This window comes from Myotis lucifugus, unplaced genomic scaffold (assembly GCF_000147115.1).
Source record: "Myotis lucifugus unplaced genomic scaffold, Myoluc2.0 scaffold_34, whole genome shotgun sequence".
In the NCBI taxonomy this organism is placed as follows: domain Eukaryota; kingdom Metazoa; phylum Chordata; class Mammalia; order Chiroptera; family Vespertilionidae; genus Myotis; species Myotis lucifugus.
Genome location: NW_005871082.1, coordinates 8986371 through 9008780, shown reverse-complemented (window position 1 = coordinate 9008780; position 22410 = coordinate 8986371). Strand labels below are relative to the sequence as shown.

The 22410-nt window shown below is 38.8% G+C and overlaps 1 protein-coding gene across 1 annotated transcript in view; it reads left to right on the top strand.

Moving 5' to 3' along the window:
- The window catches only part of EML5 (echinoderm microtubule associated protein like 5), a 98004-nt gene that overhangs the window by 41236 nt on the left and 34358 nt on the right, over positions 1 to 22410 (top strand). The window contains exons 18-23 of the mRNA XM_023752517.1: positions 931 to 1133; positions 1993 to 2104; positions 3891 to 4018; positions 8425 to 8566; positions 20623 to 20775; positions 21724 to 21855. Of these exons, the coding sequence (XP_023608285.1) occupies positions 931 to 1133; positions 1993 to 2104; positions 3891 to 4018; positions 8425 to 8566; positions 20623 to 20775; positions 21724 to 21855 (870 nt within the window). The remainder of the gene's footprint in view (positions 1 to 930; positions 1134 to 1992; positions 2105 to 3890; positions 4019 to 8424; positions 8567 to 20622; positions 20776 to 21723; positions 21856 to 22410) is intronic.

Genomic DNA, 22410 nt, shown 5'->3' with positions numbered 1-22410 from the left:
GATGTGGCCCGGAGCCCAGAGTTTGCCACCCTGCTCTAGAGGCTTGGTCTACGCCAGCCGTGGGCAAACTACGGCCCGCGGGCCAGATCCGGCCCGTTTGAAATGAATAAAACTAAAAAAAAAAAAAAGACCGTACCGTTTTATGTAATGATGTTTACTTTGAATTTATATTAGTTCACACAAACACTCCATCCATGCTTTTGTTCCGGCCCTCCGGTCCAGTTTAAGAACCCATTGTGGCCCTCGAGTCAAAAAGTTTGCCCACCCCTGGTCTACGCTCTAGTGAAGGCCAGCCCTCCCATGGGCACTAGATTCCTTCTCCTCTCACTTACTCAAGGACATCAGTCCAAGCTCTTCTTCCCTTTCTCTCCCACATCATCCGTTTTTCCTCTACTGTCTTTCCTTTCTGCATTTAAGGCAGTGTTACTTCTCCCTCTTAAATAAGTAACTCAACAAAAACCTTTCAACTCTCCCCTCCTGTTATTAATCAACCTCTCTTCTTATCTATGTACTAAAACACCTCCGAACAGTAGTTTATCCTTTCAATCGGAGATTTATGTCCAAGGTTGTGGTGTGGGTTTGATCCTCAGTCGAGGTGCATATGGGAAACAACTGATGGATGTTCTCTCACATCGATGTTTCTCTCTCTCTCTCTCCATCCATCCTTCCCTTCCTCTCTCTCAAAATCAAATATATCCTCGGGTGAGGGCTAAAAAAAAAAAAATGCTATGGCCGGAAGGCAACCCCAACTAAGTATGTCTGCCTCAGCCAGACAAGGTGTTGCTCAAGTCACTCATTGAGAAAACATCTTTTTCTTTTTAACTCTTCTTTTTGTTACATGTCTTTCTATGTAAACAACAACAGAAGGAATTTTACTGTCTTATGTTATATATTTGAAAGTGGTACTTTCATCATATTTTTGTGACCCAGGGGGAGGATTGGTTGGCAGAAAAGGCTACATAGGCACCCTGGGGAAGAATGAAACAATGATGTGTGCGGTGTATGGATGGACGGAAGAGATGGCTTTTTCTGGAACGTCCACGGGAGATGTGTGCATCTGGAGAGACATCTTTCTTGTAAAAACAGTTAAAGCACATGATGGGCCCGTGTTCAGTATGCATGCATTGGAAAAGGTAAGTCATCTAAAGATATCTTAAGTTCAACAGAATTTGATCCTGCAGTGTAGAGCATTTTAACAGGTAAAGGGACAGTGGCATTCAGCTTAGTTGAGCCACTCAGTAATAATCTGTGAGCGAGTCTACCTGACCTTGTTTTATTCCTCTTTCAAATGCCTGAACCCAGAGTGAAATAGGTCTGCTTTTTAAAAAAAAAGTCTAAGTTGCCGAAACCGGTTTGGCTCAGTGGATAGAGCGTCGGCCTGCGAACTGAAGGGTCCCAGGTTCGATTCCGGTCAAGGGCATGTACCTGGGTTGCGGGCACATCCCCAGTGGGAGATGTGCAGGAGGCAGCTGATCAATGTTTCTCTCTCATCGATGTTTCTAACTCTCTATCTCTCTCTCTTCCTCTCTGTAAAAAAATCAATAAAATATATTTTAAAAAAAAGTCTAAGTTAATATGTATTAATCACTTACTATGGATCAAAAATTGTTTAAGTGCGTTATATATTATCACCATGCCCTATAAGGTAGCTCCTGGTACTAACCTTTCTTTTTAAAGGATAGGATTATGAAGCCTCCAGGAGAATAGATGTGACCTGCTGAAAGTAGTAGTGCTACCTTATGGTTCCAGCTTACAGACTGTGCTTTTAAAGTCCTGTCCTAAAAGTTGCATGTATCGTGTCACTGTAAAAATTTTTGCAGGCTCCATATTGAAGTTTAAAAACATGCAGTGGATTCTTATACTAATTTCCATTTATTACAACCAGTAACTTTTACCTATAAATGTTCTTTCCTCTAGAATTTTTCAAAACAAAGAGGCTTATTGTTTTGAAATATTTGGATTTTTATTAACTTGACACCTTTACTTTTGTAGGGATTTGTTACTGGAGGAAAAGATGGTGTAGTTGCTCTTTGGGATGACTCCTTTGAGAGATGTCTCAAGACCTATGCTATAAAAAGAGCTGCTTTGGCCCCAGGATCTAAAGGTGATTTGAGATTTAATTTACTTTGTAGGAAAAAAAGAGTAATGGCTCATTAACACCTGTGGTCACTGAGGTAGAGCACATGCAATAAATTGTTCCTTTGTTACTAGACAGGCATCAGAGCTAAATGGGAGAAGCCACTTAACTGAATGCTAGAATCACTGTTGTCCTTTTCAAACTGTTATCTGTGACATACGTGGTAAAACGTTAACCAAAAACAAGATTATTAGTGTTAATTTTAACATTTTTAATTTTCCAAAGAAAATTGCCACCTGAACATCACATTTACCACCAATCAGGAGTTTGTTTGGTTTCCTCTCGGTGTTTTAGTGACCCTGCCTGTCCAGCCTTGCAGGTCCTCCTCTGCTTCACCCTTTCTCTCAGCACATTCAGCCACCGTGTCACACTCTCTGACCTCCAGGCCTTTCTATATGCTAGTGCAGTCGTCCCCCCTTAGCCATAGTCTGACAGCTGCAGTTACCTGTGGTGAACATTGGTCTCAAAATATTAAATGGGAAATTTCAGAAATGAACAATTCGTAGGTGTTAGATTGGTGCTGTTCTGAGTAGCGTGATGACATCTCGTGCTCTTCTGCTCAGTGCTGCCTGGGATATGGATCTTCCCTCTGTCCAGAGTCGCCATGCTGTATATGCTCTCCACCCTTGAGTCACTTAACCACCTCGGCTGTTAGATCCACTGTTGTAGAATCAGTCTTTGTGTTCAAGGAACCTTTATTTTACTTAATAATGGCCCCAAAGCACAAAAGTAGTAATGGGGCAACTCAGGCATGCCAAAAAGAAGCCATAAAAGTGCTTCCTTTAAGTAAAAAGGCAAAAATTACTCATTGATACGCGCGATTTTATCATCTCACATCATCACAAGAAGAAGGGTGAGTACAGTATAATACGATATTTAGAGAGAGACCACATTACTTAGCTTTTATTATAGTGGATAGTTATAATTGTTCTATTTTATTATTGGCTATTGTTGCTAATCTCTTACTATGCCTAATTTATAAATTAAACTTTATCATAAGTATGTATGTATAGGAAGAAACATAGGGTTTGCTACTATCTGCAATTTCAGACATCCACTGGGGGTCTTGGAACGTATCCCCTGTGGAGGGGGGGTGGCAGCTACTGGACTTTGACTTTGCCCTTTCTTCTCCCTTTTGCTCCCTCCAGTTACATGGCCGAATATTCATTTTTCAAATCTCAAACATTATGTCTTCTAGGATGATACCTTTCCCTCCCATTCTCCTTCCAAAAAAGGTTTGATTCCCTTACTGTATGCTCCTTTTCCGATATGCTTCTCATACAGACAGGGTCTGCTTTTCCCATTATATGCCCCATGAGGGCAGGAGCTGGCTCTATCATGTTTACCCAGGTATTTCTGAAGCCTGCCTTAGGACACAGTAGACACAAGTGGATTCATCTGAAATTGAGTTGAATTAAAATTACTAACCAGAATATTATACATGCTCTTAGAGGGTCAGAAGGTGGATACGGAGGTACAGATATAAAGGGAAAAGAAACAGTTATCAGAATGATAGTAGGGGATCTGGGATTATATAGAATCATACATTTGTAGTATATAGGTGGTACTTGCATTTGAGATTAGTAAATTGAATGGGGAAAATGCACTGCATTTATTAGAATACTTAAAATATAGGAGAAAGCAACCTTGTAATGTGATTTTCATTGTCAGAATAGCATCATTGGCAATACAGTATATAGCCTTGTACTATTCTAATTGATACCTAGAGGAACATTTACATTTAACATTTCAGGTCTTCTCTTGGAAGATAACCCATCTATACGTGCCATATCGTTAGGACATGGTCATATTTTAGTTGGCACAAAGAATGGTGAAATACTAGAAGTGGATAAAAGTGGCCCAATAACACTTCTGGTTCAGGTAATTTCCCAAATGTTAATATGCTTTTTATCCCTTAATATACAGTTGATACAATACCTAAGAGCCTAAATTGATAGTGGTGAAAATGATGTTAAATTAATTAGAGAAATATTTGTTAATGTTACTATATATCGAAAAATTTACATTTAATTATAGTTAAATGCATAGCTTCAGTAAATAAATGTGCATGATATCATGGGGATAATAGCCAATATTTTAAGTAATTTGTTATTGTAAAACAAACCAATGGAAAGAAAAAATAGTTTAGTTAATTTAACCCAGTGCATTTATTTCATGTTTAATTTTATTTCTTTGAGGTATATTTGTTGAACCTATCGCCATTGTTTTTCTGTGAAACTTCAGTTCACTTCATTCTTTCTCAAGTTTCTAACTTAGAAAACTTAAAAATGAATGTATGCTAAAAATGTACTGCTGAAAACATCAGTGAAAATGAAGGGTGGGGCTGAAGTAGGTTTACCGTAGTTTGTATGGAAAATTTCATAATAAATAATAATACAAGAATAAACTTTTGTGTATTCACAACTATAAGCCTACTTTTGCCCCACCCTGTATGTCAATAATAAAACAAAAAATCTAGAAATATATGCCTGGTGGTTTGGCTCAGTGGTTGAGCAACAACCCAGGCACCAGGAGGTCAAGTTCAATTCCCCATCAGAGCACATGCCCAGGTTGCGCGCTCCATCCCCAGTAGGGGGCGTGCAGGAGTCAGCTGATTGATTATTTTCTCCCATCATTGATGTATCTATCTCTCTCCCTTCCTCTCTCTGAAATTAATAACATTTTTAAAAATCCAGAAATATAAAAATGTGTGTGGTAGAAATGTAAAATGAAACAGCAGGGAATGCTGTACTAATTTTTCACATGTACATTTTCAATATGTATTATGTTTTTTTGAAAAGTAGGGAGGGAAATAAATTGACAGCGTAAAATACACTAAGTGAGGTAGGCTCTACCCCAGCGATTTTCAACCTTTTTCATCTCATGGCACACATAAATTAATTACTAAAATTCTGTGGCACACCAAGAAATATATTTTTTGCCAATCTGACAAAAAAATAAGTATAATTTTGTTTCATTTACACAGGATAACTATTGTTGTGTTGGCTATTGTCATTTTTTTAATTTGACAATCCAAGGGAAAAGAGGTCAGGTATTGCATGTTCTAAAAAAAAAAATCCTTGCTGCACACCGATTGAAAATCGCTGATTTACCCTAATGAAAAATTGCCCTCATGCAACTCTATATAGTAACACCAATTTTGGGCTTGCCTTTTACACGTAAAAATAATTATGTTCTTTCTTAATACAGACTTTTTTTTTCTCTAACTCTCACTTGACTCCTGTTAAGATACCAAAGAGAACACATAGGTGAGAATATTGCACATACTTCAATGTTAATATACTATCCTGATGTACCAAGGAGAATTTATAAGCAAATAACATATTTTATATTAAATTAACTGTCAAACTTTCATGTCTTATACTTTAATTTTAGTCACATCATATTCCATTGAAGTAAAGAGATGATGGCGTCATGGTGTTTAACATGTTTATGATTTCTTGGAAAATAATAACATAAGTACACTTCTACAGATGAATCCATAGATGGAACTACTAAAACACACACCCACACGTAATTTCATAATTATAAAATGACACCCTAATATTTTTATATTTATTATAGAGTTTAAGGTTTCAAATATACTCTTATGCATTAGGAACAAGATAAGGATACCAGTTCTTGCCATTATTGTTCAACTCTGTGTTGGGTTTTAGCAAGTTTAGTAAAACAAAACAAAATAAAAAAAAGTATGTTAGAAACAATGCTGTCAATATTTGCAGAAATTATAACTCTATACATTGACTATTCAAGAGAATAAACTGAACATTTAGTAGAACTTATTAAGAACTTATGTGCAAAATCAACACATAAAAATCAATATAGTATTTCTATATATTAGCAATAACCAGTTAGAAAATATGAAACAAAAAGGGTACTCATAAAGAAAACTATACAGATAATCAGGAAAAAATACCGGTAAAAATATGCAAGGCCTGTATTAAGAAAAGTATACAATTTTACTAAAGACATAAAAGAACTGAGTAAATTACAAATTCAGTATGATCATAATCTAAATCCTAATGAAATTTTTTTACAGACTCTGAGACTTTAAAAAACATTTTAAAGTGGTCAAGAAATTTTTGAGAAACTCTTCATGCTAGAAGTAAATATAAAACTGTAGTAATTAAAAGTGTAGCAATGTATGTATACAATAGGAGTATTCGTATGTATATACCAAAAAGTATGGACAGCAATATTAGTAGCTGCAGAATTCTTTGGATCAGTGTGGGAAGTGTGCCTGTTAATATCAAGTACTGTAATCCATGAACATGGGATTTCTCCATTTACTTAGATCTTTAACTTTTTCAACAGTGTTTTATAATTTTCAGTGTACAAGTCCCATATTTATTTTATTAAAGTGACTTATTTATTAGTTCTATTAGTTTTTTAGTGGATTTTTTTAGGATTTTCTGTACACAAGATTGTGTTATCTGCAAATAGAGATCGTTTTACTTCCCCCTTTTTAATTTGGATGCCTATTTCTTTTTCTTGCCTAATTAGTGACCGGACTCTGCAAATGTTGAATAGAAGTAGTGAGAGCAGACATCCTTGTTGTGTTCCTAATTTTAGGGAGGACGCCTCCAATCTCACACCATTAACTCCAGTGTTACCTATGGATTTTTCGGAGATGCCCTTTGTCAAATTGAGGAATTATTCTTTTCTTCCAAGTTTGTCTCATGTTTTTCTCCAAAGTATTTGCCAAATGCTTTTTCTCTATCGAAATTATCATATGGTTTTGATTTTTTATTTTATTGAAAATGATGTATTACGTTCATTGGTTTTCAGATTTTAAACCAACGTTGCATTCCTGGTATGAATTCCATTTGGTTGTGGTGTATCATTCTATAATGAAATTAGTTTGCCAGTAGTTCATACGGGATATTGGCCTGTAGTTCTCTTGTAGTGTCTATCTGGTATTGGTATTAGGGTAATACTGACGTCATACAATGATTGGGGGAGTGTTCTTTCCTCTGGAGGCCTCTTTCCCTGAACACCACCAGCCGTTAAGGCTCTATTGTCTTCAACATTTCCCTGGAACATAAATTGCCCCACAGACTAAACCAATTAAATTCAGGCTTCTTAAAAGGAACAGTTCCCTAGGTTAGCGTGGGATTTTTGTTTGTTTATTTTTTTACTTTTTAAGCAGTCTCCTCTCAGCTATCCCTGAGTTTTTGCTGCTTCTCTTGGATAAGCTAGCTGACTTTCGGTTTAGTCTGTATGTCCCTGGAGTCTGTCAGTTACATTTCATCACCACCTGCTGCCTCCATAGTTTTTGAGACCACCTCTAGGCCAGAACTTTTCCACATTAGCAGTAAATAACATCAGGTCCTTTGAGAAGAGATTAAAGGCTCTTTTATGGCTTTCTTCTCACCCCAGTCAAAACCTCTATCCAAGGCTCTGGAGTTGAGGGCGAGGACAATGGAGTGCTCTTTCCTTTAGAAGCTGAGTGCTTGGTGTGTGTGGGGGGGTGGGGTGGGGGGAGAGCAGTACCTTCAGGTCTTACTGGTTGACACTGAGGTCTCAGTATGCTCAGGGGCACTGCAGACGGGGTAGGGCAACATTTCAGAGTGAGGGTGGGCAGAAGGGGGGAGAGCTACCTCTGAGCAGCACCTGCATCAGTAGCAGATACTGGGGGCAGGGTGAGAAATGCTGGCACCTGCCCCTTCTGGGAAGATACCCTCTAACTAATAACTGGTGAATAGGAGGGGGAGTGTCCTTGGTTTCCTCGTCTTGTGGAGCTTCCACATCAGTGAGTTAGGAAGAGGGAGAAGAGGATGGGTCTCAGCTCCAATACTGCAGACGCTCACTGTTCATTTCAATTTCCTGAGTAAATGTTGCTTCACTTGTTGCTTTTCCTTGGAACCATATCCAGAGACTTGAAATGTGTGGTGTATTTTTATTATTATTTTCACCACATTTACTGGTGAAGAGGTCTGTGGAACTCCTTACTCTGTCATGCAAGCTGTTCCCCCTGTGTGGCCTTTTAACATTCGAGGGAAGCCAATTTCTACTTTCTTCCTCCAGTGAATGTTTTAGGATTTTAAGCTACTTTTCACAGTAGCTTGATTGTCTTGTAATTGTGGAGATAAAGTTGTTACAAGGTGTTTTATAGTGTATTCCGAAGATAAAGAGAAAAGTTTTAGTAGACTTACTCATTATTCATTGTTCTATCATTATCACATATTATCAGAAGTTGTCTTTAGTTGTTTTCTAAATCCACATAGGTTTAGGTTAAATTTATCTTAACTCTGTTTTCTATATAGGGACACATGGAAGGAGAAGTGTGGGGTTTGGCCACACACCCTTATCTGCCCATCTGTGCTACTGTAAGTGATGACAAAACCTTGAGAATATGGGATCTCTCTCCTAGTCACTGTATGCTGGCTGTCCGGAAACTGAAAAAGGGTAAGAGGCTCTCAGACTTGAACATAGAGTAAGTTGTCACAATTTTTTATAGCCCTCACAAATGTAAGAAAGCAATGGTCAGTATATTATAAAAGACTGAATATCCATTCTATGTCCACTTGATCATGATGCTATATAAACAAAATTAATTATACCCAGTCTTTGCTTTATGGGACCTCCTGTGCTCATGCCTATCCTGAGCCAGTTTTCAGCTGGTTTGTGTTGGGAGAAAGAATATAGGAAGAAACAGAAGCTAAGCTTTCTACCCTTTATGACTGTGGAGTATGTGTAATTCAGAATTAAAAACTAAGAAAGAACGCCTTAACTTAAAAAGCTATAGCAGAGGGGGGAAATGGGACATATCTGTAATACTATCAACAATAAAAAATATATTTAAAAAAAGAGTAGCAGAGTTGATGGGAGGATATTTTAGGGTGAAACAGAACTGAGCACATTTGTAGGAGGTAAATGAGGCTGGCCTATCAGGGGGTAGAGAGGCAGAGGGTTCAGTTGATGGAGCAATGGTGTTTCTATCAGCTGAGGGCCGATGAGGATCTACAGAGCACTTCAGATTTTTTAGTAAAGTGGTAGGGAATGTTATTTTATAGTATGAGGATAATTATAGGCGGAACACTGGTTGAAAAAGTTAGAAATTGTGAGCAATGTGATAGAATCAGTAGATGAAGGGCAGGATCTGTCTAGCTGTACTAAGGGCCTGCTGAAGTTATGTAACATGTAACATGAATTTGTAATTCAGTCATTGAATTTACTTTTACTTCCTTCTACTAACTTAAAAGTTACAGAGTCTGTCCTCTTCTTCTAGGGTTACTGTTAAATATTTAACATGTATCCTTAACAAAATCTGAAGCTAATCACAATCTCCAGAACACTTGAACTCCAGCCACTGTACTTCCTTTTTTTACAGTTATTGATGTGCAGCCTTTTCATTCTTTGGTGGTTTGTTTGTTGGCAAGAATTAGAGAGAATTACCAAACATTTCAGTGGTTCTGTACCACTGAATTATAAATGTGAAAAGTTAAAACGGATTCCAAAACCACAGTCACACTTCTGTGTACACAAGAAAAACCGTGTTACCAAATATTCTTTTCTTCACAGGGCCCTAGGAAGTCCTGATTAGTCAAATTTGGACCATACTTGGTTTTAACACCCATCAGATTTTCTTTCTTTTTTTGAATGAAGTATAATTGACATATAACATTACGTTAGTTTTGGATATACAGTGATTTGGTATTTGTATGTAATGTAAAATGATCACAATAAATCTAGTTAACATATACATCACCATACAGAGTTACAAAAATTTGTTTATTGTGCTGAGATCGTTAAGGTCTGTTATCTCAGTAATTTTCAAATATGGAATACAATGTTATTAACTGTAGTCACCATGCTGTACATTACACCCCCATGGCTTATTTTATAACTGGAAGTTTGTACCTTTTCACTTCCTTCACCCATTTTGCCCACCCCCAAGTTCTCTGTATCTATGAGCTTTGGGTTTGTTGTTTGTTTTAGATTTCACATGTAAGAGAGATCTTGGTATTTGGATTTCTCTGTCTCACTTACTTTAGTATTAGTAGCACAATGCCTTCAAGGTTCATCCATGTTGTTGTAAATGGCAAGATTTCACTCTTTGTGATGGCTAAATAATAGCTCATTGTGTGTGTGTGTGTGTGTGTGTGTGTGTGAGAGAGAGAGAGAGAGAGAAAGAGAGAGAGAGAGAGAGAGAGAGAGAGAGAGAGAGAGAGAGAGACATTTTCTTTATCCATTCACCCATCAGTGGACCCTTTGGTGGTTTTCATATCTTGACTATTGTAAATAATGCTGCAGTGAATAGAGGAGTACATACATATTTTTGAGTTAGTGTTTTTGCTTTCTTCAGGTAAATACTCAGGAGTAGAATTGCTGGATTATATGGTAGTTTTACTTTTTATTTTTTAGGATTTCTGGGTTTTTTAATCCACTTCAATTGGATATTATTGTTTTATGCAGTCAGAGTTTACTTAGGTTATCTATGCTTATACATTTCTTTGTTCACCTTTTCTTCTTGTTTCTCAGACTTTTTCCTTGTATCAGTTTCTTTCTTCCTAAAATACAGTCTTAGAGTTCTTCAATAAAGATTTGTTGGAAATTCCTTCAGCTTTCTTTGTCCAAATCAGTGGCATAGTAAGAACAGACTGGTGGGAGTGGTCCATTCTGGCAGCTGAAGTATTTTATAACTGACATCACAATTCTTAAAAAGCCAGCTCTTTTTATTCAGTTTTATTATTGTTGTTTTAAATTCTCAGTAGGCAATGCATTGCCACTCAGGATGGACTGTTGCCACCACCCTGCCCTTAGTACTCTACAGTCTGAACATGTTTTGATTTTTTACTTTCATTCTTAAATGTTAATTTAACTGCTTCTGGAGTTCTTAGTTGAGAGTTATAATCCCTCTGGTTTCTACTATCTCTTTTACTTTGTTGTATAGTTCTGTAATTTAATAAAATCATGAATGTATGCATTTTATTTTAATGTATTCTGTTTAGGATTTGGCATGCTTCCTAACTCTGGATTTATGTCTTGTATAAGTCCTGAAGAATTGTCTGCCAGAAGTACTGGCTCCTTTTAGGACTGGATCTTTATATTAGACTAGAGGCCCAGTGCATGAAATTTGTGCACTGGTAGGGTCCCTAGAGGCTGCCAGCTGCTGGCCCGGGACTCCCTCCCTTCCCCCAGCCAGCCCCACCCCCTGCTGGAACTCCTGGACGAACTCCCAGTCGAGGGGACAATTTGCATACTATGCTTTTATTATATAGGATTGCAGAGGAGAGTCATGATTCTGTATTTTTGTTTTTACATATTCTTCTATAACCACTTTTTAAAAATGTCATCATTGATTCAAGAGGAAGTCAGGTGGATTTTTATAACTGCAAAGGGATATGTATGGTTTTATACTGGTTGAGTTAATTATAACAAAATTACTGAAGTTATAGTGGTTTAAATATTATAAAACACAGTTATTGCTTTCAAACATTTAGTAAGCAAATGCAATTTTCTTTTGTAAATGAATATATAGACTTATGGTCCTGAGGCTTAACATTTTATTTTAAAAGTCATTATAGTTAATGTAGACCATCTTATGAGAATTTTGCCAAAAAAATAATTCAATTTTATAGTAACTAGTTATAGAATAACCAGAAGTTTGAATATGCAGCATGAATAATGTCCATATTCTTGATGTCTGTTAATACTTTCTGAATATTTGCTAGCCTTTTATATGTATATGAATAATGGTGTATTGGAAAGTTCCTGTTAGAAATTTTTATCCCCTGGCTTCAGCTGTTAATTATAATCAAACCTGAGTTTTTAATAGACTTTTTATTTTTTACTTCTACACTATTATTTTATGTCTTGGCTAATTTTGTATTTTCTTTCTGTCTCTCTGTGTAGTGTTTTGGAAATTTTCTTAAGATATTTATTTTAGCTCTGACATTTTTTTATAGCACCGTCTGTTTTACCTACCCATTCTGTATTTAATTTTGATAATTCTCATTTTTAGGACTTCTGTGTGTTTTCATATTTGCCTTAGATTTTTTATATTATTCCTTACTTATATTTTATATTTCCTCCTTAATGCCTTTAATCTTATCTAATCAGATAAAAAATCTAAAATGTAGTTATTTGCCCAGCCAGTGTTGTTCAGTGCTTGAGTGTCATCAACCCATGAACCTGGAGATCACTGTTCAATTCTAGGTCAGGACACATGCCCAGGTTTCGGGCTCGATCCCCACTAGGTGGCATGCAGGAGGCAGCCTATCAATGATTCTCTCTCCCTCTCCTTTCCTCTTTCTGAAGTCAATAAAAACATATATTTTTTAAAAATCTAATTATTTGACAGCCTTGCAGATCTGACCACGCTGTGTTTTTCTTTCTGCTGTTTTGAGATTATTTTCCTGCTGACTCCATCCTGGCAGTCCATTTTCTTGTGTGCTTGAAAATTTGGATTTTAAGTTCATGTTTGGTTGCTTTCTTTACCAGTGGGAATCCTCTGAGGTCTGAATTGAAGGTGTGTTCTTCTGGAGATTTTGCATTTTCTTCTGCCATGTGCCTGGGGTGCTACCATCCAGAACTACTAACAATTAATTTCTTTGACTGGGATTGCTTAGATCATGTCAATATTATACCTTCAAATCTATGATCTACACAAACCACCCCTGTTTGTGAATTCTCAAGTATGATTTTTCAACTCCTCTAGCACCCAGGCCAGGGTAGACACATCTATGTCTTTCTTTTCTGCCAGGCACATTTTTTAAAGTCTATTCTTCCCTTGAGATGGGATTGTATTTCTTTAAGTCTGTTCTTCCCTTGAGATGGGATTGTATTTCTGGAGCAAAATGACAATACAGGTATTTGGAGGATATTTTTTGACACACACACACAAATTATGTAATTAAATATTTGTATTTTATTTCTTAAGTTATTTATAAATCAAAAGAAAAGTTATGAAAGTAAAAATCAGTGAAACTAAATAGTATATTTAAATACAGAATTTGTAAACATAAGTAATCGAGTTAACCCAGTTCTAAATTTTCTCTTTCATCTTCATATAACATGATCTCTTCTGTGATAGCTTTGAAGACATTTTTTTAATAACTTTTTTTTTCCCATGGGAACTACAGTATGTAGTTCTTTTGTTGATAGCAAGCTATATTTGTTTCAAAGAAAGCATTTCCAATCCTCTTTGTCTTTAGATTTGTGATTTATGGAAGCAAATTCTAATTCATTGTTATTATGTCTCATATGGGTTGAATTGTGTTCCCCCAAAAGATATGTGGGAGTCCCCACCCCCAGTGCCTGTGAATGTGACCTTATGTGGAAATAGAGTCTTTGCAGATGTAGTCAGGGAAAGATGAGGTGACACTGGAGCAGCATGGGCTCTAAATCCAGTGACTGTGTCCTTGTAAGAGGGCTACGTGAAGACACAGGGACACAGAAACACAAGGAGAATGCCATGCAGTGACAGGCAGAAATGGAGGTGTGAGGCATCTCTAAGCCAAGGGCAGCAGTGATTGTAGGCAACCTCCAGAAGCAAGGAAGAGGCAAGAAAGGGTCTTTCCTAGAGCTTTCCGAGGGGGGCGTGGCCCTGCCAGCACCTTGACTGGGGTGTTCTAGCCTCCAGAACTTCGAGAGAATAGACTTGTGTTGTCCTAAGCCTCCCCTCCCCCCCAGTTTGTGGTAGTTTTGTATGGCAGCCCTAGGAAATCAATGTTCCACTTCACGAAGTCTTTGGAGTAGAGTAAGAATTATTCTCAGCCGAAACTTTGCTTAGTTGACTTTTCTCTATAAAACGTGAGAGAAGAAAGAAACTAAAGAAGCGTACTTTATATAACTCATGTTGAATTTTAAAAACTTAATTAGTATATAACTCCAGATGTGTCAAGATGCTAATGATTCAGATATCAGAATATTTTTAAATTTGGAAATAATGGTATTACATTTTCACTGCTGGTGTTTTGGAACTTAAAATTAACATCAAACTTGGAAACCAGTATTATATGAATACAATGAGTATATAGCTCCTCAAAAATCCCAGTTTTATTCAGGAGGCGCTGAGGCAAGACTAGTCTCTTCTGCCCTCGGGAATATGTGACTTTATCGCTTTAGTTTCCTGTCCCCTTTTTATTTTTGGTCCCTGGGGAGTTTTTGTTTTAGTTTTTAAGGGTTCTTGTTACATTAATCTTTACTTAAACTCAACTTCCCACCTGCTCTATTCTGCCCCCAGCCAGCTGAATAGCGTTGACTAAAATGTGCATATGTGATGCTTGGCCGCACCTCCGCTCTCCATCGTGGCAGAGCTCCTCAGAGCACAGTAGCCAGTACTCCCGTCACAAACCACTGCAGTTAGGCTTTTATCTCTGTCGGTCCATTGAGCCTGCTGCCAATCTCCTGGTCAGCTCTCAGTCCTCATCTTAATCACCTAAAGCTAGATTTTGACGTAATTGATTATTCCTTCTCTTCTGAAATGCGTTCCTCACTTGGCTCAGGTTCCCCCTTCTACCTGACTGCCTTCTTTCGTTGTTTCCTCTGATGGTCCTGCCTCTTCTTCCCGCTCTCTACATGCAGAACTGCTTCTGGGGTTCTCTCCCTGGCCTTCCTTTTCTCATGTGTACACTCCACTTCAGGTATCTTATCAGTCATTCTTCAGTCATAACACAGAGACCATGCTAGTCATTTGTACTGGGAAAATTTAATTAAAAAAAAAACAGTTAATTAGTAAAATGTGGTTACCTACTGAAAAAGCCATAAAAGCGCCACAATAGGAGGCAGACACTAGCCCTAGTTAGCTGGGGAGAGGGATGGAGATTCAGACCTAGATTGGAAGAGGTGTGGCTGCCATCAGAACATGGTCTGGCGGCTGCAGGCCTCAGTGGGACAGTGCGCGTGTTCACTGGGGAAGGAAAGCTTGCTGGAGGGTACAGGCCAGGGCTGAATGGCAGGATCACTGCTTAGAGAAAAAGTACCCAGGCCAAAGGCTGTTGTCTGGGCAGAGCATCCTTCAGGGTCACCCCTGTGTGGGGTTGCAATGCTTTCAGATGGGTACGGACATACTGTGTAGAAGCATCTATAAACCTGGCTAAGTTTTGTTTCTTCCTCAGCCAACTGATGAGAAGGAATACCTATGAGGCCAGAGGTATAGACAGAGAGAGAGAGAGGAGGCATTGCAGTGAGAATTATTGTTGAAGGATTCTGATGCACCTGTTCATGCAAATTACTTGTAACTTCCAGGCCTGTCCAAGCCTGGTCTTTCATACTCCATTCCCACCTGATGGATTGCTGCTGTGCACACCCAGTTGTGGTTAGGTTGGTCACAAAACTTTCAGGTCAGGATAGGAAGGCTCTGGACACACAGGCACCTGTATCCCATAGTTAGGCGTTTACTCTCTAACAAGTTCTAGTAGCAGACCGGAAGCAACTTCTCAAAAGGAAAATACTTATCTGTAAGGAGGGCATGGACTTTCTCTCAAATCTGAGAGCTCTGCAGTGTGATTCTCCTTTGGTGGCCTTCCAGAGGCTCCGTGCAGCACCCCTGTTTACCACAGACACGTTGAGCATCATTGGAGCCCTGGGTCATCAGGCCCAGTGGGAAATCAGCTTGCCTGGCCCCCCTTATAGGTGACTTGATAGATGGGTAGAAGCAGTTCATTCAGATGTGTTTGATGTTGCTACCAAAAAGGCCTACCAAGCATTTTGCTCCTTTTGTTTGTGGTAGGTGATGTGGGGCACAGCCACTTGACTTTCACTTTGGAAAGAACATCTTGACATAGTCCAGATCATTGGGTCCTCGGAAACTTCACTGAGTTGGCAGGTCCCTGAATTTTTGTGGGATTATCTGCCATGCTCTTGATTTGCTTATGTCTTATTAAGGCATCTAAAGTACTTGTTGCTTCCTGCTCCCCAGATCCATTCAACATAATGTCATCAATGTAGTGGACCATTGAGATGTTTTGTGGAATCTCAAGACGATCAGGATCTCTGTGGACTATATTATGGCAAAGAACAGGAGAGTTGAAATAGCCCTGAGGCAAGGCTTTGAAGGTGTACACAGATACAAGCCAGGTAAAAGCAAACCGCTTGTGGTTGTCCTTACAAGTTGATATGGAGAAAAAAGCACTAACCAGGGCAATGGCTGCATGCAAAACGCTAGGGGCTGTGCTAATGTGCTCTAGGAAAGATCCAGAAGAATGCATCTGGAAGAGTAACTTCAATTAGAGTCACTACTGAATAAACGTATTATCCATAGTTGTAACCTTAAAATCCACCTGATTTGAGCCCAGACCAAGCAGGCAAGTCTTGATGACATGACAGGTATTCTCACTCCTGCTGTTGCCGGTTGGAGGTGGTGTCACTGATGTTTGCATTGTCAGGCTTGCAGTTTTGATTCTGGTTTATTGTCTTGGTAGAAAGAGGAATTTCCAGGGTTTTCACTTAGTTCTTTCTGTCATAATGACCTCACCCCATGGCGCACAGAGTCAGTGTAGAGGATCCTACCGATTGCCCAGTATATCTATTCAAATTCAGGAATTGGGTGAGGTCCACAGACCACCTGAGTGCCCTGATTCACAACTGGACTAAATCCTCACCTACCACATGCTCACCATAGGCCCCACTCCTGCTGGTGAACAACACAGCACTTTGTAGACTCAAGAATTAATGTCAGTTCAGAGCTTGTCTCTGGTAATTCCTGAAAGTTTGGGTATTTTTTTTCTCAGTCACAGTCATCCTATTAAGTGGCCACGGATGCTTGGAAGAAAGTTTACTTTATATACTGTGGCAATGCTGCGGAGTTCTTCCTTAATGGGCCTGGCCTCCCCTTTAACCAAGGGGCTCTGAGTATAAATTGGCTCAGGTCTGAAAAGCGGTTGAGAATCTGTGACTCTCCGTTGTGGTATTTAAGTGGTGATTTAAGTCAGGATTTTTAGTCACCCAGTATGGCGTTTCTTCTGTTATATAGATCAATCACTAATCTAATAGTCTACTCATCGGTTTCATTTCTGGAGACATCATGATAAATTAGCCACCAACAGAAATCCACACATGCCAACACATTCTGATTATCACTACATCCCTGCTGCCTTTTTGCTAAAAAGAACACACGCGGTATTTGGTGGTTGTGGTGCTTCTTGCCTCTGCTTCTTCAGGTTATGCTGGTTGAAACAGGGAGCCCATATCAATGGGGACACCTCCCATTTCTGACCCACACAGGAGGACAGTCACAGAGCTCATCCAGGATGCAGATGCTGCCCTCACTTAATGTATTTCTCAGTGCCTTCATGAGGGGCTATTTTCTAGACATTTTGGAGGGTGTAGGTCATGGTTGGGTGTGCAGGTTGCATATGAAAAATCTATTTTAACATTCTTATCTCCCTAAGCTTTTGGGAGTCCTTCCTCTATATCAGGTGTTAGCCCATGGATGAAACCCAGCCCATGATTTTGTAAATAAATGTTACTGGAGCGAAGTCATGCCCATTCCTTTATGTATTATCTAAGTCTACTTTTGCGCTACAATACAGAGTGGAGTAGTTGTGACAGAGACTATATGACCCACAAAAGTGAAAATATTTGGTATCTGGTCCTTCATCAAAAGATTTTCCAACCTCTGCCCTAGAGCATGCTGGCTGAGATCCAAGCTGGGGGACTAGTGACAGCAGAGGAATGAGTGGCTGTGATGGTTCTTCAGAGACTAAGCGTCTCCTTGCCAAGGCTTCTGCCTAAGAAAGTCACTGCTCTCGTAGGCAGGAGAGCAAGCAGTCTCTGCACTGGCCAGTGAGGGTCGGAATGACTCTCAAGATTCAACCCGATGATTGCATTCCAAGTTTCAACATTCCCTTTCTTCCCAATCAATGCCCTAACTTTCACATAAGAAACTTGGTGAGATGCCGTCACCGGTTTGGCTCAGCGGAGAGAGCGTCGGCCTGCGGACTGAAGGGTCCCGGGTTCGGTCCCGGTCAAGGGCATGTACCTTGGTTTCGGGCACATCCCTGGTGGGGGGGGTGCAGGAGGCAGCTGATCGATGTTTCTCTCTCATCGATGCTTCTAACTCTCTATCCTTTCCCTTCCTCTCTGTAAAAAATTCAATAAAATATATTTTAAAAAAAAAAAGAAACTTGGTGAGGCTTTGATTTTAAGTTGTAAATTTTAAACCAACGCAATTAAATTTTGTGTTTAATTTTCAGCAATATCAGCCCTATCAGAGATTTTTTTAAAGATTTGCCTGGAAGCTCTCTCTTTATTCAGACCATAACTCGTGCTGAGAATTTTGGGACCTGAGCTTACTACTTCTTTCTGTCAATGTCCATGCACTCAGTCTTTGTAGTCATCATTATTTTTGTAATGGTCAAGGACAATAGCCTTTTGGACTCGTAAGGCACTTATTTCAGTAGGTACATATCATAATCAACCGCAGGATATAACTTAACTAATTGTTATGCCAGTGCATACCTTGTATTACTAAGCATCCCATTTCTCATTGGCAAAGACTTAGCACTGTGCTCAAGCCCAAAGACATGACCAAATCAATTCCAGAAGTCCTCTCTTTAATGGTCTGTCTCCTATGACCACGTCAGTACCCATTCTATATCAGTCAAGAAACAAGAAACAATTTCTTGACTGATACCCCAGTAATTTGAACAGGGAAAATTTAATATGAAGTGTTAACTAATAAAAGGGCTTGGAAAAAAGGATTCTTGAGGGATATAGAAGTAGCAACTGCAGAAAGCAGCGACCACCCACAGGGCGAGTGGACAAGAACAAGGAATGAAGTCAGAGGATGGACCCTTTCCCTCTTTCCCCAGGCTCAGATTCAGATCTTTTTGGAGAGGGTGTGGGTGTCACAGGAACTACAACCTGCCCTGGGAAAAGAAACTTGCCAGAGGGCTGATCTGCTGTGGTGTCAGAGAAACTCCCCCATAAGTGCCCAGAAAAGTCCTTCCTTCTGCTTTTGCCTTATAGGGGCCCTTCAGCACCTCCTACTGGCTAAAATCAAGGCAGCTGGCAAAAGGAAAATGTCTACAAGGTGCAGCTCCAGTATCACATACCAGGAAAAGGGTGGATTTGGAGCTGAGTGGCAATCCAATATAAAAAAAGGCTAATATGCAAATCAGCTGAACAGCGGAATGACTGGTTGCTATGACACATACTGACCACCAGGGGGGCAGACGCTCAACACAGGAGCTGCCCCCTGGTGGTCAGCCAGAAGCCCTGAGCCGGGCTCACAGCTGGTGAGCGCAGCCTAAGCTGTCAGTCAGATATCCCCCCAAGGGCTCCCGGACTGGAGACTGGACTGCGAGAGGGTACAGGCTGGGCTGAGGGACACCCCTCCCCCTCCCCAAGTGCACAAATTTCATGCACCGGGCCTCTAATAAATTAATAAGTTGTTATCCAGTTTCTTGGCTGTAGCTGCTATCTGTATGATACTGCGTCCCATATTTGTCTCTCAGCCTCTTCTCCCTGGAGCTCCAGAGAAGAACTGGCTCTGTCATGTCTTCGCTTGAGTTGTTCATAGGCATCCTTAACTTAGTGGGCAGAAAACCAAAATTTCTGCCTTTCCTAATTTTTCCCCATCTCAGTAAATGGAATCACCATTCAAACAAAAAATATAGTCTTCCTTGACTTTTGTCTTTTTCTCTTAGTCCATCGTCCAAGTCTTGCCAGCTCTATCTTCAAAATATCCAAATCCTGCCATTTCTCATCACCTCTTTTGCTGCCACCCTGCTCCACGTCATCATCTCTTGACTCTTAAATCTCAAAAACCATGGCCTAGATTTCTGCATTATATGCTTGTAATAAAATAACTACTTGATCCTAATTCATTCTGTAATTTTTCATTCTATAACAGCTGTACCCAATCCCTCCCTTTCCAAATTTTTCACAAGGTACCAAGTCTTAGGAATTTTAATGTGCCTGCTGCATCCCCTATTGTTAGGAAAGCTCATTTTTATGTGGCTGCCACTGCAGCACTAACCCTTATTTTCAAAAAAATAAAATAATACTAACATTATTATTTCTTCATGTGTGGTTTTGAAGCATATATAGATAGATATTCCCAGCTGAAACTAATAATTGACTATTTTCAGATTTTTTTAAATTTGAAAGCATTTTTATAAAGAAGACTTTATATCTTTAATTTCTGATTTGTTGGGTAGAAACTACAAAGGTAACCAACCACCCCCCCAAAAATTTTTCACATATGTCATTGGCTTTTTATATTAGTTGAAAACTCTCACTCTTGTTCAGCAACTTAATTTCTTTTAAGCTGAGTCTCAGTACTTGATTTTGTTACTTTCAGAAGAGGGAATGGTTTGTATTAATTATTGCTTAGAATTCCATACCATTGATTTCCATAGAAGACTTTATTACCTGGATCTCTTGATTCCTTTTTAATATTGATTTGAGGTGGCAATAAGAATAGGGATCCTCTTTGAAATTAAAGGCTCTTTAAATACATACTTTTTTTAATAAAAGAAAGTCACCTGATGTGTACTGTCTTCCTCTTTTAGGTGGACGATGCTGCTGTTTTTCTCCTGATGGTAAAGCTTTAGCTGTAGGTCTCTGTGATGGAAGTTTCTTAATGGCAAATGCAGATACTCTTGAGGATCTTGTATCTTTTCACCACAGAAAAGATATTATTTCAGATATCCGATTCTCTCCAGGTAAGATTCTATTGAAATCACATTTGATTATTTAACTTGGGTCTGGCAATGTGTAAATAAATCAATGCATGATTTTTATTAGCTGTTATTTTAACATATGCTTTTATTAATTTTTTAGAGAGAGAGTAAGGGATAGGGGGAGAGAGAAAAGTCGATTGACTGCCTCCTGCATGCCCCTTTTCGGGGATTGAGCCCACAACTCCAGCGTGTGCCTGACCGGGAATTGAGCCAGTTACCTCTTGGTGCATGGGACCATGCTCAACCAATTGAGCCACACTGGCCAGGGCTATTAACTGTTATTTTTTCTAAGAATTTTACTTTTTTTTTTTTTTTTTCCTTTTACTGGAAGAGGCAGTATGGTGAGAGGTAAAAGCCCTGTATAAGATCCGTGGCAAAATACATTTAATGACAATCCAGTCACTAAATTCTCTGTGTGACTTGGGCCCAGGCACTACTCTGAGTTTCAATTTCTTCATTTGCAACATAAAAGGATTGGAGGGACTATCTTCACTTTAATCTTAATGCTTTTGAAATTATATTTTTCTCTCATCAATTTCTACATACTATTAATAAGAAAACCTACTGTAATGTAGGAATTACTAATGTTAAGGCAAAATGTATCTATGTTGGTTTACTTCTATTTTTTTCTTAAATTTATAAGGTTGTGTTTTTTGTTTGTTTAAATGCTTAGTGTACCAAAATTATATTGTATATAATTTTTGACATTTGCTTTACACTTAACTACTTTACTACACTACAAAACTTACTTATTGTTAATTAGAATATATTTTTAAAATATGTCACCTTCTATCATTTGACACACATAGCTTGTTATAACTTACAAAACAACTGAGTTTCTCCCAGAAAATATTAATACAACTTTAGTTGTACAATGTAAAAAACATTTCTAAAAGTAGAAAATGACAGGCAACCATGTTTCTATAACAGGTTCTGGAAAATATCTCGCAGTAGCATCCCATGACAGCTTTGTGGATATATACAATGTAATGAGCAGTAAACGAGTGGGAATATGCAAAGGCGCTACGAGTTATATCACCCATATTGACTGGGACATTAGAGGTAAGAATTTAAATAACTTACTATTTTGTAAAAGTTTCATTTGATTTAGTATTACTTATTTAGAGAAGCAAAAAGTGATTCAACAGATGAGTTCAAAAGCATTGTGAAAAGAAAATATCATTCTCAAAATTATTTTCCATTGCTTTATTTCACATCTGAAGATGAATGCCATGAGTTTAGACTTTTCAGTACTTCTCCTAGTATATTCAATGGTAGCACAGTAAGTGTAAACTCTTTAATTTGTAAAGTAATTTAAATATTATCCAAAATAATATTATTCATTTGTCCTGGTTTCTGTAAAAAAGCTTGACGTAAATAGTAACGGAAAGTAGGTATGTTAGTGAGAATTTTAAAGTGATTTCCCCATTATCTGATATAATTACACTAGAGGCCCGGTGCACAAAAATTTGTGCACTCGGGGGGGAGGGGGTGTCCCTCAGCCCGGCCTGTGCCCTCTCACAGTCTGGGACCCCTTGGGAGATAACGACCTGCTGGCTTAGGCCTGCTCCCTGGTGGCAGAGGGCAGGCCCAATACCTAGGTGCAGCCCCTGTTCG